This window comes from Chiroxiphia lanceolata, chromosome 14 (genome assembly GCF_009829145.1).
Source record: "Chiroxiphia lanceolata isolate bChiLan1 chromosome 14, bChiLan1.pri, whole genome shotgun sequence".
NCBI lineage: Eukaryota > Metazoa > Chordata > Aves > Passeriformes > Pipridae > Chiroxiphia > Chiroxiphia lanceolata.
This window is the reverse complement of record NC_045650.1, coordinates 4,134,902-4,152,514: the sequence shown is the minus strand read 5'-3', so window position 1 is coordinate 4,152,514 and position 17,613 is coordinate 4,134,902. Positions and strand designations below refer to the sequence as shown.

General features: G+C 40.4%; 1 protein-coding gene across 3 annotated transcripts in view; it reads left to right on the top strand.

Annotated features, from left to right (window-relative positions):
* RPS6KA6 (ribosomal protein S6 kinase A6) overlaps positions 1-17,007 on the top strand; it is a 36,451-nt gene extending 19,444 nt beyond the window's left edge. For 2 of the 3 annotated variants that reach the window (XM_032701826.1, XM_032701828.1), the window contains exons 9-22: positions 295-437; positions 1,235-1,305; positions 2,569-2,657; positions 3,047-3,111; positions 4,677-4,779; positions 5,815-5,939; positions 6,234-6,359; positions 6,812-6,901; positions 7,516-7,674; positions 8,091-8,252; positions 8,649-8,725; positions 9,417-9,534; positions 10,912-11,052; positions 11,950-17,007. In XM_032701826.1, the coding sequence (XP_032557717.1) occupies positions 295-437; positions 1,235-1,305; positions 2,569-2,657; positions 3,047-3,111; positions 4,677-4,779; positions 5,815-5,939; positions 6,234-6,359; positions 6,812-6,901; positions 7,516-7,674; positions 8,091-8,252; positions 8,649-8,725; positions 9,417-9,534; positions 10,912-11,052; positions 11,950-12,075 (1,595 nt within the window). In that variant the 3' untranslated portion in view covers positions 12,076-17,007. The remainder of the gene's footprint in view (positions 1-294; positions 438-1,234; positions 1,306-2,568; positions 2,658-3,046; positions 3,112-4,676; positions 4,780-5,814; positions 5,940-6,233; positions 6,360-6,811; positions 6,902-7,515; positions 7,675-8,090; positions 8,253-8,648; positions 8,726-9,416; positions 9,535-10,911; positions 11,053-11,949) is intronic. The other variant, XM_032701827.1, reaches the window with a different exon arrangement.
* Positions 17,008-17,613: the final 606 nt, after the last annotated feature.

Genomic DNA, 17,613 nt, shown 5'->3' with positions numbered 1-17,613 from the left:
GGCTGTGTTCCCTCTGAAACTCCTTTTTATTTCTGTCCAATTTTTTTGTGTGAATAAAGGAGGCAGTAGACACAGAAAAAGGGAACTTTTGGTTATCTTAAGGCTCTAAATGTATAATATTTCAAATATCAGGATATTTCAGTAATAATATTGATGGCTGCCTGTCCATTTAATGACTTAGAGAATGGTTTTGGTGATATGTAGTGAACTAATGTCTGTGGTATCTCTAGATATATGCTGGTTTTTTCCCTGAAATTCTTTACTGGCTGTGTTCTTGTGATGCTGTTGTTGTAGACTTTGGACTCAGCAAAGAATCAGTAGATCAAGAGAAGAAGGCCTATTCTTTCTGTGGTACTGTAGAGTACATGGCACCTGAAGTGGTAAACAGGAGAGGGCACAACCAGAGTGCTGACTGGTGGTCCTTTGGGGTCCTCATGGTACTGTGCTTTTGCTTCCCTTCCTAAGGTCACAAACACTGCATTGCTCTGAGAGAATGTGGTTTAATGCACTTTAGAATAAGCTTGTCCAGTTTTAATTATCAATGCTTGGGTAAGGGGGTGAATTCAGTAACTGAATTGCCACTGTAATGGCAACTTGTTTGAATAAAATTGACTTTTCACCTGCTTAACTCTGTATGGAATCCTTACGAGGCACCATAAAGCTCATCTGTGCCTTCCAGACAGTGAAATGCCACTCTGTGTATTTATTTTGCATGTTACTTGATAGTTAAGGGGAAAAAACCCATACTTGAAGCCTTGGTTTGAAGGAGTCTGAATGGCATTTTGAAGAGTGAGCCTGTGGAAGGAATGAAGGAATGCTGGAGTGGAGCAGTGGAATAAGTAACTGCTCCCACTTCTGCCCTTGCTGGGATGCCTCACAGCATCAGGCTGACATGTGCAGATTGGCATTAAAAGTAAAGTACTGTTCTAGTATTTATTATTCTTGCAGTTTTTAAAAACATGGCAATGTCTGAAACTTGGTTATGGAGGAGATTTTATTGCCTTCAAGTGGCTTATAAATGGGTGTAAAGTGTTCCTCCACTGTCATTAGGTCACCTTGCCACTGTTACCATCCTGTAACTGCCAGGGAGGATTTTAGATTTGTGGCATTTTGATAATCTTTTCGAAGCTCAACCTAATGTAGAGATGATTTAGGGAAGAGTACAGTGCTTAACACTTTGTTTCAGCAGCTGGGGGAAGAAGTGTTGATTGAGGTGAACATTTGTTCTCTGCAGTTCGAGATGCTCACTGGGACCCTGCCGTTCCAAGGTAAAGATCGAAACGAAACCATGAATATGATACTGAAGTAAGTACCTCTTCTTACTCTTTGGGAAGTCACAAAATGTAATTTTAGACATGTTTTAACAGCTTGTTATAGCTCATTGTGCAGCCTGGTCTAGTGGAAGGTGTCCCTGCCCGTGGAAGGAGCAAGATGGTCTTTGAGGTCTCTCCCAGCCCAAGCCATTTTATGATTCTGAGAGCATTCAGTTAAAACAGGAGCAAAAAAAAAAATCAAAGCTCCCCGATAAGGTTTAGATCCCAGATCAGAAATACCATGAAGTATCTACAGCAATTAAAATCTTAGGGATGAATTAGTTTCCATTGTAGGTGTGTAATAAAGATAAGAAGGGTACGGTGAGTTAGAGCAGCATTATTTGCACCCATGTTGTTGTACTCCCTTGCCACTGTTACAGCACACCTTGTTTTGTAAGCAGCAGGTGATGGATGAGGTGTTGCTTTGTGTGTGGATGGATGGAAGGCACTTAGAGGCTCTCAATTCTCATCTTAAATTGCCTCAGTTACAGCAGAGGCTGTTGAGCCAGACAGACTGGGTGAACTGGTGCTTAGTGAGCGGAGCTGTTGGGCAAATATGTTCTTGTCTGTGTTTGTGCTCAGCTCACAGAGAGTTTCCCCCAGAGCACACGAGAGCCTTGGGCCTTTGAGGGGGTGATGGGGAAGGGCAGGAGGGAGAAGCTTTGTTCCCTCAGTTGGAGCTTGCCCTGAGTGTGCGTTTATATGTTGCACGTGTGAAGGGATGGATTAGAGCACGAGCTGCCCCACTTGCAGCTCCCAAGTGGTGCTGCAGTTCTGCAGAGGAATTTCTTGCCTTAGCATAATAGTTCTCATGAAATAAAATAAATGGTAAAGTCAGGGAGCTTTTATATGATGACTCAATGAGCTACTTCAGGCCCTTGCTTCAAGAGGAATAGTAGTACTCACTTCAGGGCAAATAATTGGGATTTGGTGACACTCTTCTGGTGTTGATTCTGGTGATATGAAAGTACCTTTGAAAATATTTAGGTATTCCTGAAATAATTATTTTACTCTGTTTTAGCATAAAGCTTGCTTGGGGGGCTTGGTGGTTTTGGTCTGACATGTTCTTTCTTTATTGTTTCTTTTAAACCACACATATAATGTGAAACTTAAAAGTTGATGAGTTAAATACGTGCACTCTACAAGACTTAAGAATAGATCCTTGATGTACATCAAACTGTTCAGTAAAAATCTGTGTAAACAGGTTTTAGTAAAATATATTTCTTTCCCTTACTTGTTCTCTGGTTCTTTTTAGAGCAAAGCTTGGGATGCCTCAGTTCCTCAGCCCTGAAGCACAGAGTCTTCTGAGGATGTTGTTTAAAAGGAACCCATCAAATAGATTAGGTTGGTTCATTTATTTGGATCCTTAAATAACTCAACTACTTTCATTTCAGGCTCTGGGTGATCAGTAATATTTAGGTTTAGATCCTGTTTCTTAGCTTGGATCATGACTTCTGGGTTTGGTAATGAATGATCAGAGCTTGGATCAGTGACTCTTGGTGAACTTTGGCAGTGTCAGAGCAAAGAATATTTACTCTGTATTTGTGGAGTTCTTGTACTATGCCTCCTTGATGAGGTGTACTCTACTGAACCCCATCCTTGGAATATTTCTGTATTTACAATTCATTCAGATAACCACATCTGTGCAGATTTTTTAGAAATGAACCAATTTTTAGTGCAATCTTCAAAGATTTACCCAAAAGTGTGTTAAATACAGTATTTTCTCTATTCAGGAGCTGGTTCAGATGGAGTTGAGGAAATCAAGAGACATCCTTTTTTTTCTACTGTTGACTGGAATGTAAGTACAAAATGATCTGAATGCTAAAGCCCTTGTTAATTTTCCTGTGTGTTGTAGCATTGTCAGTATTTGCATGTGAATAGGGCCCAACAAAGTGCAGCAGTGCTGACTGTCACATCCTGGCTGCTGCTCTCATCTTCCTTGGCATCTGGAGCTGGTGTATTTACGGTACAGAGACTATTAATTATGAATTGGGCATTTAATTTTTAAATAATTAAGAGTTGCAGCTTTCGAAAGCTGGAGTTGTCTGTTAGAGCATTTGTAGCTGGGGGAGGATGCTGGTGTTCCCTCTGGGCAGGAATCTTCCTCTGCAGTGTCTGTCTGGTGCTTCCCTGTAGGGCACAACTCCCTGTGAGTGTAATTCTCTTGGATTTCTCTCCAGTTGCCACAGCACATCCCTGTTTTATCAGTCAGATCCCATTCCCAGTTGGAATATTGACTCTGGTGCTCTGAGATGACCCAAAGTCTGCATGAGATCACAACTCTTGCTTACATTTTTTAACAAACACCTTATGATTTTCCTCTTTGGTTCTCCCATCTGTTGAGATGTGTTTCCCAGAAACATTCTCAAAAGCAGGATGCTCCATATCAAGTAAATCCCCTCTGAAAACCCTCCTTTGCTGTAATTCCTGCAGAAGGGTAGATGGAATAAATAAGATGTTGCTGTGCTGGCAGGACTATCAGGCCAATGCTGTGCTCACCTATTTCTTTTTCTTATCCTTCTCTTTTTCTCTTGGATTTATTTCTGAAAAGGTGGTTTTATTTCTGAAAAGCTGTGTTTATGCAGAATCCACCAACAAGAATTCTCAGTAACAGCAAAACTTCACTGGTTTATGTGAATACACTTTATAAATTGTTGTCTTGTTTTGGCTTGCATATCTACTTACTTTTATCTTAAGGGACTGATGTTGAAACAAATACCAGCAATGAAGTTTGAAAGATCTGCAGTTCTAGCTCTTTCTTTTTAATTCATAATTTTTTTAAAAAGTTGAAAGTAATTTGTATTTATTTCATTCTGGTGGTGTTGATGACCACTTCTGTATTTTATTTCATTTATTTCATTATCTCTTTGGGATGAATTTAGATCCCTGTTCCTTGGTGATTTTTGTGATGTTTGGTTTGCTTTTTTTTTTTTTTTTTTAGAATTGAGTTATATTCTGTGTTCATGTGCAGGAAGATTAAATAAAAAAAAAGCCAACCTGCAAAAAATAGGTCTGAAAGGAGAAGAGAAATAGCAAGAAAATGCTCTCAGAACTTCCTGACCTTTGCATGGGGCTTTGACATCATTTAACATGAAATTTTCTGTTCCTTAACAGTAAATGGGACTTATTGCTGCTCTGAGATCACTTGGACACTGCATTTCTCTAAAGCATGTTGAGTACAGGAGGGGAAAAAAGCAGAGCCATTGTTCTGCTTTCCCTGATTTAGTTTGGTGGATTAGGGAAAACTTGGACTAGAGCTTTGAGAATGGGCAGTTCCAGCCCAGGAGGATGTGCCTTTTCCTTGGCAAAACCACCTGGAAGGCTCAGTGTCTCTTGATTAACTGAATTTTTCCTTCTTCTCAGAAACTGTTCAGAAGAGAAATCCAGCCTCCATTTAAACCTGCTTCTGGAAAACCAGAAGACACCTTTTGTTTTGATCCAGAATTCACAGCAAAAACACCAAAAGGTAATTAACTGTGCATGGCTGTAAATTGGTGAGGTTTGTGGGACAAGAAGGTCAAATTCACATTAAAACAACAAGCAAAAAAACCAGTGACAGAGTTAAAAGGAGAGGATGCAACAGGGTTCCAGTGCTTTGAAGGAGTGTTTTCTCCTCACAGGGTTCCTGGTCTTTGAAATATTCTGCTAAACTTTGATTCCTACAGAAAAAAATCAAATAAACGGAATGTTAACAGCTGAATTGTGGTTTCTGGTTATGATTTAAAGTCAGACAAGTACTGTTTGGGGGGAATTAATACTAAAAGTAAACCCAATTTGATAGCAGCAGTGATTATTTTTAGGGTCAGTACTTCACTAAGAAGGACTTGCTTTAAGTAATGATTGTAATTACTGTTGCTTAGTCTGCTTCAAGTTTCACTTCAGGTTTTCTTTTGTGATTTTTTTATTTCCTTTCCTACTGCATCCAGCTTTTAAAGCCACTTGTTTTTGTTTGGAGAAGGTCTGTGGTTTTAACAGGCCGCACAATATTATCAAGCTGTGCTCACTGTGAGACTTCACAGTGAATTTAGAGGTGCACATAATATAATCTGGGGAAAACTGGGTTCTAATTATTCAGTAATATCACTAATTAAATATTCTTGCGCTGCCTCACTTGTGCCTTGCCAGCAGCACATGCACCACTGAAGCAGCACAATCTGGTTACTCTTCTGTGTTATGAAGTTGTTGAACACAAGACCACGATCTTTATTTCTTTTTCATAAGTAAAGTTGTGTTTCAGTAAATTTCTCCCTAAAAACATATGTTCATACACTAATTCCTGCAGTGTTTCCCAGTTCAGACAAGACCCAGGAACACTTGCTTTGTGTTTGTTACAGAAGTAAGAGGAGACAGATAAAAAACTAGAAGTCTTATCTGGTGTTATTCTTGTTTGCTTCCCTTCCTTCCCTCAGAATGTTTCTTGTAGGATAACTCTCTTAACTGTATAAAAATAACCTTATTTTGCTGGGATTTATCCACACTAATCACATGTGTCTGCCACCAGATTCTCCAGGAGTCCCACCGAGTGCAAATGCCCATCAGCTCTTCAAAGGATTTAGTTTTGTTGCAACTACTACTGTAGAAGACCATAAAATATCCCCTCTTACCAACATCCTGCCCATAGTACAGGTAACACTTGGGTTTTTGGGAAGCTTTTTTGACATGTCAGAGACTGACCAATATTTAGTATTTACAGCCTGTTTTGGTTTTTTTTTGGGGGGGAGACCATTGTAAAATGTGCCTTATTAAAATACTTCCCTGGGATATTTTTGAATTCTAAAAAGTCAGCTGCAGGTTTTCTGGAGGCAGAATTCAAAAGAGAAATCATGGGCAAGCAGGAGAAACTTTTGCTGTTGGAAACTGTTATGGCGAAGAGCATCTTGTTGGTTTAGATGACAATTTGAATTTGGTTTTTTTTTGAAGCAGCTTCATGGAAACAGTGCCCAGTTCACTGATGTCTATGAACTGAAGGAAGATATTGGTGTTGGTTCCTACTCTGTTTGCAAGAGGTGTATACACATAGCCACAAACATGGAGTTTGCTGTGAAGGTATTGGAATAAATTTCATTGTTACAGTTCAGAAATTATTGTGTAGCAAATTTGTAAATTTAAATTTATGAATTTTCCAGTTATTGTAGCTGGTTTTATAAGTCTGAAGCCTGAAAATACTGTACAATTATGAGAATGCCAGAAATAAAGTGAGGTTCACAAGGGTATAACTGGGCTGCAGAGGGAATTAGTGATGCTTCAGACAGTCCATTGCATTTCCTTGCCCACTGGAGCAGGATAGGCTGCATTAATGACAGAATCTTAACAAGGATAGAGCAAGAAATGAATAAACTGTGGGATGTGAAAGAACATGAATTAATCAGGATTAATAAGAAGTAATTAACTCTGGAATTTTTTTGTTCTGTTGTTGAAGCAAGGATGTAAATAGAAAAAAATGTCTTTATTAAGCAGACTTTGTTTAGCCAAGTTGTTTTTCCTGTTATATTTGGCAGATAATTGATAAAAGCAAGAGGGATCCCTCAGAAGAAATCGAGATTCTCATGCGTTATGGACAACATCCAAATATTATCACTCTAAAGGATGTATGTACCTCTTTCTCTGCTACCTCTTACTACACAGTAGTCAAAGAACAAGTACAGATGCAGGGAGTTTATTGGGATTCATTAAATTTCTTTTACATGGTAAAATGTATTGTGGGAGCAGTACCTAACAGTAAAGGGAGTATTTCAAAATACAGTGTTGTCCTGACATTAATTTTTTTCTAAAGGCTGTTTAATGAAGCTGAAGTGAGAAATGCTGTAAAGGTTAGAAATGCCATATTTCTTAGTTTAAATGAGTACTAATGTGTTGGTGATCTGAGAAGGCTGTTCATGTTGTCCTGTGTATGCCAACTGCCAGCAGCTAAAAGTTACCTGTGGAAGGGAAGAGCAATAGGGAGTGGTAGGGCTGCTTTCCTCTTGGAACAGAAGTTCAGGGACTGAAAAATACAATTTCAGAGTGATGAATCAACTCCTGATTGACACAGGAGCTGCCTCACACTCCGTGCTGTGCCAGGGCCTGCTGTTTGTGCTCCATGTTCATGTGGGAGCCGGGGAATAGTCCAGTGGGAAACTTCAGCTTATCGGGATGTGTAATGGGAGATATTTGCTTTCAATAGATACATTTACATGAATACACTTGTTAAACTTCTCCTCAGGTGTATGATGACGGCAGGTTCATCTACCTGGTGACTGAGCTGATGAAGGGGGGGGAGCTGCTGGACCGGATCCTGAGGCAGAAGTTCTTCTCGGAGCGCGAGGCCAGCGCCGTGCTGTTCACCATCGCCAAGACTGTGGACTACCTGCACTGCCAGGGGGTGAGGGTTCCTGCCAGGCACAGCCTCTCCCACACCTCTTAGAGTTACAAATCCCTTGTGCTATGTGCCTTTATGGCAGAAGGGAGAAAGGTTTTGTATTTTATTACGAAGGTGAATGATATCAACAGCTCGTCCTGTTATTCTGGCAGACCCTTTTGACTCTACAGTTTATGAAACAGCAGATGTTTGTTCTCTTGTGCTCCTTGGCAAATGGTGATGTCAGTTCCAGTTACATTATGAGCTTTTTATTACCTTACTTGAACTAGAATTTTCCATTACTATAAATGAATATAATTACTTAGAACTGTTAATAAGTATATTCATCTAGAAAACAGTTTTTGTGAATTGCAACTAACATACAAACAAATGTACATGCTCCTTCTAAATGGTGCCTTTTCAAATTTCTTGGTTTAAAGGTGGTGCATCGAGACCTCAAACCCAGTAATATTTTATATACAGATGACTCCAATAATGCTGATTCCATCAGGATTTGTGATTTTGGATTTGCAAAACAGCTTCGAGGAGAAAATGGACTCCTCCTAACCCCGTGCTACACTGCAAACTTTGTGGCACCAGAGGTATTTTAAGCTGCTCTGTGTTTTCTTTGTGCTGTTTTTGATGCATCAGATACTTAAACTTTTTAGCAATGCTTGAAAAAAAGAAAAATTCTGCTAGTTTTCCTTAAATATAGTCACACATCCTTTACAAACACTGGTGCATGTTTATTATAAACCTGCTTTAAAATAGCAGAGTCCACCCTCAAAAATAAGATGTAAGCCTGTTGAAAATCTTAAGAGATGATGTTCTGGGAACAAGAAATACTGTTGGTATTTACTACAATATTGAAAAATCAATAGTCAAACCTGTGACATGATCCAGGGATTGACTTACCCTTTCTTTGGGCTGGGTAGTGGTGTTGGTTTGGGGTGGTTTGTGATCCATGAAAAGTCTTTAACACTCCCTTTGTTTCACAGGTGCTCATGAGACAGGGATATGATGCTGCTTGTGACATATGGAGCTTGGGTGTTCTTCTTTACACCATGTTGGCAGGGTGAGAAAGATTTCTGAGCTGTTTTGTTTACCTCAAATTCCAGCATGCTGCATGAATCCCTGCTTCCCTTCCAATGGTGAGGTATTACCTCATGGAATGACACACTCAGGTAGAACAGGGAGCTGTAAGTAGAGAAGCAAACACATAAACCAGCCTCATCTTACAGGGAAGTTTAAGGCTTCTCTTTTCCATAGGACATGACTGGGGGATGCCAAGGACTTTCCCCAGTTTCCTCAGAGAATTTAGCCTGTGAAAGTACCTGGTGGTTTTCTTTTTACCCTCCAACCTCTTGTCCTCCCCACCCTACACCCTTGGAGTCACCTTCTTGTATCTCCTGGCCCTGTTGTAGAACACGCTGGTTTTTAAAAATCTCTGGAGTTTTCTAACTCATCCAGACTGATGCAGCTCTAGGAAGCATCTAGTGGCCAAATGAGAAAAGGTTTCATGAGTTTTGCTCCAACAGAAAACTAGCAGGCTTTCTTGTCTTATGGCTAAATAATTGGAAATTATTCTCTTCATAAATTGGTACTTCTGATGTAATATGAGAAGTATTAATAGTATTTAATAGTATCTGTATATTCTGTGATATGTTTCTGTTGGCAGTGGAATATTGACTGATTCATGAGATTTGTCCCAATTCCTTGCAGCTTTTTACCCTTAACAAGGTGTTTTGGTTTTTGTCTCTCAACAGCTACACTCCCTTTGCCAATGGTCCCAATGATACTCCTGAGGAGATCCTGGTACGGATAGGCAGTGGAAAATTCTCCCTAAGTGGAGGCAACTGGGACACTGTTTCAGATGCAGCAAAGGTGGAAATGTGTTCTGTTTTTTATCATTTTGTGGAATTCAAATGAATGTTACTGAACTTTATAACTAGACTGATCTGTCAGGGCAGTTTGTTATTCTTACCTGTAAATTTTATTGCAGGGGAGGACACGTGGTGCAGCCTCCTGCTCAAGGCAGGGCCAACTGGGAGGTCTCACCAGGCTCAGGGCTTTATTCAGTCTGGCTTTAGAAGCCTCCAAGGGTTGGGCACTGAACAGTTTGCCTGGGCAGTCTTTTCCAGTGCTTGACTGCTATAATAGAATCAAAATCAGGTGTTTGTGGAATTCCTTTGGTGGAAGGATGATTTTTACAGTTATCTGTCAGTTCTAGTAGCTACCCAGTGTGCTGTGAAGTTGAATTTTTTATAGTGTCATTTCTCTGTTGAAGTCATCGAGTGTCTTGTCTTTGTTAGTACTTTAACAACCAATTAGATCTGCATATCTTGCCAAAAATCTTCATTATGCAGCTGTCCCTTTTTATTTAAAAATACTCCATCTCTTGCTCAGTTCCCTGGGGTCAGTGTTGACCTGGTGTGTAGGTATCTTAATCACCAGTGTTACCTTTTCTAAAGATTGGCATTAATATTAATAATAATTACTAATATTAGAATATATTTTCCTGATCCTTTGGAACTGCACTGTTTGTTCAGTTCAGTAGGAGTGATTCAGAATGCTGCTGTCTTAGCACAAGAAACTCACTTCTGTGTATTTAAGAATGCTTAACATTTTGTACCTCCAACAAAGGGAACATTCTGTCAGCTTGTCCATATTTTGTTTTTAATTCAAACTATTCCTGTCTCTGTTCTGTGCCCTTCCCAGCCAGCTCTGCTTTTGACCAACATTGTAATTAGTAGCTTATTGCTGATGCTTCTAACAGGCAAAACCAAGTGTCCATTGCTGTTGGATTTATTCTTTATGTGGTTCCTTGAAGGAAAAGTTCACTGCTGGTGTTTCACTGTCAATTAATTCAACTGTAATGTGTAGTCAGACCCCAAACATGTAGAATGAACAAGGAGAGATGTTTGCAAATAACAGCTTTCCTCCATAAGTTCTGCCTGCTAAATTTTAATAGGATTTCTAGTCTTTTAAAGATTCTATTAATAATAAACACGAAAGGCACCACAGTAAGTTCCTTTGCAATAAAGGCTTGCTCTGTTGAACTGCTGCAATAGTACAACACATTGTTTTGAGCCTTCTGCAGTGTCAAGGCACAGAAAGATCCAATTTGTCTCCTGATCTGGGTGTGTGTGTGTGTGTTCATTGTGTTAATCCCTCTGCCACAGTGGGTACTTTGCTGGTTGCTGCCATCAGTACTGCTTTAAAGATGATTTGAAGTGAACAATGTGTTTGGTTTTCCTGCAGGACTTGCTCTCCCACATGCTGCACGTGGATCCCCACCAGAGGTACACGGCAGAGCAGGTGCTGAAGCATTCCTGGATTGCCTGCAGGGACCAGCTGCCACATTATCAGCTCAACAGGCAAGATGCCCCTCATCTAGTAAAGGTAAAACACCCTGCATCGTGCTCAGGGTGGTGGGTGTGCAGTGGGTTGGGTTGGTTCAGAGCTGCAGACAGAGCTACAGACAGAACTCCCTTCTGTTCTTTAGAACAGGAATTCACTTTCTCTTGTTTTCCCTAGAACCTGCAGATTTAACTACAGGAGAAATTCATAGAATGCTTTGGGTTGGAAGGAACCTTAAAGCCCATCCAGTCCCACCCCCTGCTATGGGCAGGGACACCTCCCACTGTCCCAGGCTGCTCCAGGTCCCATCCAACCTGGCCTTGGACACTTCCAGGGATCCAGGGGCAGCCACATCTTCCCTGGGCAACCTGTGCCAGGGCCTCACTGCCCTCACAGGGAAGGATTCCTTCCCAGTATCCCATCTAAACCTGCCCTCTGGCAGTGGGAAGCCAGTCCCCCTTGTTCCATAACTACACACCCTTGTATAAAGTCCCTCTCGAAATTATTGATAAATAATTTTTTTTAGCTTATGTTCAAAGGAAGAGGTTTTTCTGGGTGTTTTCAAAGATTAAGGTAGTTAATACTGAGTTGTCTCGTGAGTCAGGATCTGAATAGCCACTGAACCTGCTGTATTTGGTAAATTGGTGCTGATCTTGCTTGGAAGGTACTAATTCTGCCCTACATTAAAAGGTGACTCCTACATCTAAGGTATACAAAAGGAATACACAGGAAAGAAAAAAACATGTCAGATGTCACCCATGCTTAAAAATTGGAAGGATTCAGCAGTAAATGTATTTTTCCAAGCAAACTTCAGAGATGCTCATGACTTGCTATAAGTAATTTGGGTTTAATCAAGAACTTAATTTTGAATTGCTTTATTTTCTGATAAAAATATTTATATATATGTATGTATTATTATTTTATTTTTTTTTCCCCTAGGGAGCCATGGCTGCTACATATTCTGCACTGAATCACAAGACATTTCAGCCAGTGTTAGAGCCTGTTGCAGCCTCCAGTTTAGCTCAGCGACGGAGCATGAAAAAGCTCACATCCACAGACTTATAGATCCACTGGGACACCTGAGCACACAGAAGCAAGGGGGAAACTCAACAAGTGGCTCTGTTTTGCCTGACCTGTGATCAAAAGGCATCTATGGTTTCCTGCTACACTACTTGAATTCTGTAAAAGTCCTTTTTTTAAAAAGAAAAAAAAAAATCCACAGGTTCATACTGTGTTTGTTTTACAGGCTGTATCTGTTAAATTAATTTAAACATCAGGTACATCATAATGAACTTCTCTACACTGTCCTTTGAGATCTGTTGCAAATATTCTTTCACATTCTGTATAGTTTTGCTGGGTTCAGTTAAAAAAAAAGAAGTGGTTTAGGGGACCGTTGCCAATGACCAAGTTGTACATAAAGTGTCAGTGGGAGTTTTCTTTTCTTCACACCTTCAGACCCCGTTGTGAAGGACAGATTAATTTTGTAATTGGGCACTTATTTCATTCAACTTGATTCATTTCACTTGTCCTTGACTATTATGCAGAGTTGGCTCACGTCTCGTGCCAGTGTTCAGTTCATTAGTGTTGATTTGGGAGGTCTGTGTTTGCACGGTGCCAGTAACTGATAAATTCATGTGAAAATACAAACAAAGGGATGTGGAAGATTCTGCACTTGACCCATCAACTTAATTTGATCACTTGTGACCCAAAAGAAGTGCTGGTTGTGGCCTCTTACAGGAAAATGAACATTTCTAGTTTTTACCATAAATTGTGTCCTACACTGAGCTGGAAAAAGTTCAAATATGCATAAACTGTCAAAAGTAAGATCTCAAAACATTTGAGACAACATCATGCAGCTCAATCCTTTGTTGTTTCTGTTTGCCATCCATTAGTAAAACCACTGTGTTATTTCCCTCAGCAGTCTTTCCATTGAATATGAGGTTTGTTTGGCATTTGACACAAACTGACACTTTATTATAACAAATTTGGCACGTGGATTTTTATTTATTTGATTTTTTTTTTTTTAATAGAACGTTGTTGCTTCTCTCTGAACCTCTCGCTGCATGTACAAATATTACAGAACAGAAATGCAAAATTCTCTTTGCCTAACTGTAGGGGTAGCTTGGGGAAATAAATAAGCCTTGCAGTGTGCCCAGATAAGGGAATTCTGACCAAGGAATGTCACAGTTACGGACAAGTTCCTATTGCCAGCACTCCCTTGCCCTCTCTGTCTGGTGTTAGGACTTGAGCTGTTCCTAAATGCTGTGATGAAGAGGAAATTAATTGCAGGGCCAGAATTATCTTGGAGTTTTCTGCCTCAGAACCTTTGCTAAGTGCTGGTAGACTGGGAACTAATGCGTGCAGAGATGAAAGTGTTTTCCAAAGTTGTAGACACAGAGGAGTTGTAGTTTCGTAGCAGAATGACACACGTTTTAAATATTAAGTAAATTAGTGGTATTAGACTGTGAAGAGGTAGAAAATCCAAGTGACCAAAAATCAAATCTGGTTTGTCATCATTGAATTTCAAATTACAGGATGCCAGTGATGGCAGAACTTGGCATTTTGAGGCAGGGGAAAAAAACTTCCCAAGAGAATTCTGGCCCAACCACCAGGAGTGGTGGTAGTAACTCAGATCTTACAAGAGGGTGTTGGCTGGGTTTTGTCTGTACCTGTGAAGTACTTGGGAGTGTTGGAAGTTCTGTTAGATAAGCTGCTTTCTTCTGTTGTGGTGGGGGAAGATGGGAATTACCTGGCCAAATAGTTAGGTCTGAATATATCTAGATTTGAGACTTACTGAGTATAGCAAACATAGGTGTGCTCTTTGTATCCTGCAGAACATACCCCATGTGGAATTTCTAGAATGTTGACAGGTGTTGGAAGCTTTAGGGGCCATGTGTGCCTAGTTTAGAGGTGCCTGTTTGAAATGCTTGAAAGCTTCTCAAAGAACACAACTGCTTCCTGGAAAAGCTCCTTGTTTAGGACAAAATCTGCCCCTTTTGCAGCTGGTTCATCTTCCTTTTCCTTACTCTGGAGACCTTTGCCAGCAAGAATGCCTGTAAACCTCTTGTCCACACTCTGTCAGGATAATTCTGATGTTAATTCACAGAAGAATTTGAATTCACTCAAGAAAAAAAAAACAACAACAAAGTGGTGGAAACGAAGCTCCCTGAGCCAAGGTCAAGCTGTGATGTGGGTTGAAATGTAGCAGTAAAAGCTGTGGTGGGGATGAGAGGTAAATGCAAGGCCTGGAACACAATGGAAATGTCAAACTTGCATTGTCTTCAGCTTTCCTGTAAGGCAGCAGCTGGTCTTTAATGGCTTTACCCATGAATCATTTAACAGTGTTTCTATTGGTATTTTCTTTTAGCTTGTAGAAGCACCACATTATAAGCACCTTAAAAGCATTTTGCACAAGAGCAGTTGGAAGCAGCTGAAGGTACTGAAGTTGTTCTTGATGTGCAGCACAAAGGTGGTGAGAGGAGAAGTACACAGACAAGGCAAAGAACACAAACAGGGTGGATGTTCTGATTCTTAGCAGAGTAAAACATCTCTAAAGTTATCCCTGCTGGTTTCATATCACTCCTGGCCTTTAGGAAAAATGGTACTCCTGGGGTAAAAGCAAAGTTTCAGTGACTGCAACATGACAAAGTTGTTTTATCACGAGGAAAACATATGGATATGTTATATCTGACAGGCCAGTGTACCCTGGTATGCCAATTGTAATCCTTAATTTGGGGAGGAAAGTTCCCTTGCTATGACTATTTCAACATATCAATCTCTGAAACGTTTTGGATGTGCAGGAATACAGGAGAGTTCACGTGCAGTTTGCTCTTTCTGTATGTAATGATCATCCTTGAGATGCTCCTTTTGGAATTTCTTCCGTATTTCTCATCCCTTCTTTTCCCAGCTTAGGTTTTGTGATATAAAAGTAGCATGGGCTGCTCATGGGCTGTGAGTTAAATGTTTGAAAGGGAGGAGCAGGTAACTGGAACGTGCTCTTCCTGGAGTGAAAGGTCAGTGCAAAGGGTTTCACTTTCATATCATCTGGGCACAGCTGAAGTTTACAAATTGCTTTACTGAGTTAAGGGAAAAAGTGAGTCAGATTTTTACAAAGGCTCATAATTACACAGCAATAGGCATTCAGGCTAGAGGAGTTCCCACAGGACTAAGACTTAAATGATACAATATTTTGGCAGTGGCTTCTGTTACTGCCAGCAAAGCTCCTGCTCTGATGTTTGGTGATAATTATCAATAAGCTCCAGGTCTCTGGTGCACAGAGAGCAGATCCCACGGACATCAGCTGGAGCTGGAGCAGGCTCAGGATGTGCTCTGCTGTTCTTTCACCCCTCAGATATCACCATTTCCATCTTCAGTTATGCTTTTGATAAAAAGTAAGGGACTCTTGTATTCCTGTTACATATCTAAAAACTCTGCAGTGGCCTTGGTGTGAGCCAGTGGTGGGTGACACAGAGTGCCCACACTGAGAGCTTTGCCTGGGTGGGTTCAGTCAGGCCACTGTTCTGTGGCTACTGTAGTCTCAACTGTTGTGTGGTTTTGGCTCTTTTTCCTGTTTTCCTTAAAACCAGTAAATTCTTGACCACACCAAGAGCCTGAGGTGCAGGTGCTCCAAGTGTGCTGTTTGCTGTACTGTGGTTTAAATGTCCCTGCATCCAGAGAGGGAATCCAAAACCTCACCCAAGTCAGTCATGTCGAGCTTGAATTCTGTCTTCCCTGTTTCAGTTCATTTTTCAGAGCTGATCTTCATTTGTCCAGTGGTTAAAATAACCTCAAGCAAACTTCAGCAGTTGGAAGTTCCTTGCAATGGTTACAGACTGGTCTGTAGGATTGAGTTAAATGGATTACACAAGGCTATAATAATTCTGATTTGTATCAGTGAAATTAGGCTAAAATATCAGTGCAGATGTGGGGGTTTATGTACTTCTGTAGCACTTAAGTTTTTTCAGTCCTATCCAGAATTAAAAGTTTGCAAATATTTGTGGGAGGGGAAGAGAGGAGCAAATTTTTCTTTCTCACAAGTTTTCAGAAGGCTCCTGAAGCTGTGATGATGATAGAGCCCTTAAATAATCCTGTAAGGTTAAAAAATATACAGTTCTCCTTGGAAGTTAATTCAGAAACCTTGTTGGGTGTGTGCTGGTACCTGTTGGTAACACCCTCCACATTCACACTGTACCATCCTTCTGCATTAACATCCTCTGCTTCAGCACATTCTGAATACTGGTTGTCTCTGCTTCAGTGTAGTTCTTAAATGTTTGCTCCCCCAATTTATGTTCCTTTGGGAATAGGAGAAAATACAAATTTGGCAAAACCCCACCCTGAGTGTGTAGCTAAAGCTGACTTGAGCATTATAATAATTCATACAATTAGAAGCCCCCATAAGATCATCAGCAGCTGGTTTTTCTTGAGCTTTTTCCTGTGTAATGAAAGCAAACTTTCTCTGAAAGCTTTAGAAGATACTGGATTGATTATATCTCGATATTTGGGCAACAGCTCATTACCAGTAGGGAGTTTGAATAACACTGAATCCTCTTTGGGGGTTTTTCTGTGACAGCTGAAGATGCTGGGGGTGAGTCTCCTTTGCAGGACCAGGGGTTCAGGTTTGGGTGTTTTGCCCTGGGCTTTGGAGCAGTGTTGTCAATGAGTTGCACTGTCACCATGTCCCAAGCACTGTGGCATCTTGCACTGCTCCCCTGGGCAGAGCTGCAGCTCCTCTGGCACAGGGGTGGTGACAAATCTCCGGCTCCGAAAGGGCATTAAGGGCGAGCGGTGCAATGAACTCCGTGCTCTCTGAGGTACTTCAGAGGTGGAACTATCCAAAAGGTCCCCGGTCTCAGATATTGTAACTGTCATTTTCTCTCTCTCTCTCTCTGAAAGCATATTGTGGATTTTGTATCATACTGTATTTATTTCATTTAATTTTAAAAGAAATGTTTTCTTTAAAGCTCTGTATATATTGACATTAAAGTTTGCATTGTACTACGTTCTCCTCTTCTTGCAAGGCTGAGTCTGGCAGTGCAGGGTGTGCTGTGGTGGTTTTCTTGGCGCTGTTGTCAAATTGCAACATGCCAAAACAACCTCAAAATGGTATTTATTTTTGTTAAACTTTGTGAATAATCCTAAAGGTGCAGTTTTAAATAGCTGGCAGTTCCTTGAGCACTAGAATAGAAAAGTTGCAAATTCATAACATTTTATAATTGACAGAAATCCATCACTTATGATTTGGAAGTTCACCAACTCTTTTTTTTTTTTTTCCCTTTTAATGGATGAGCAAGCATTCCTAAATCAAATATAAACTGTATTACTTGGTAAACCTTGCCAAAAATCTCACATACATCAAGAGCTATTTATGAATTTATCCTCAGTCAAGTGTTTCATGCCACACTTGTAATAAAACAGACATTCACTGGTAGGATTGATGTGTTAGGGGGGGATGATCTACCTTCTCTGTGTTTTTCAGGTATCTATTAAATTTGAGTTAATGCATTAAGAGAAAATAATTTTCCTGCAAAGATCTGGTCCTTTGAAAATAGCAACTTGGATTACAAGTGCCAGGAATCACATTAATATCTGCCCTGCATAAACACC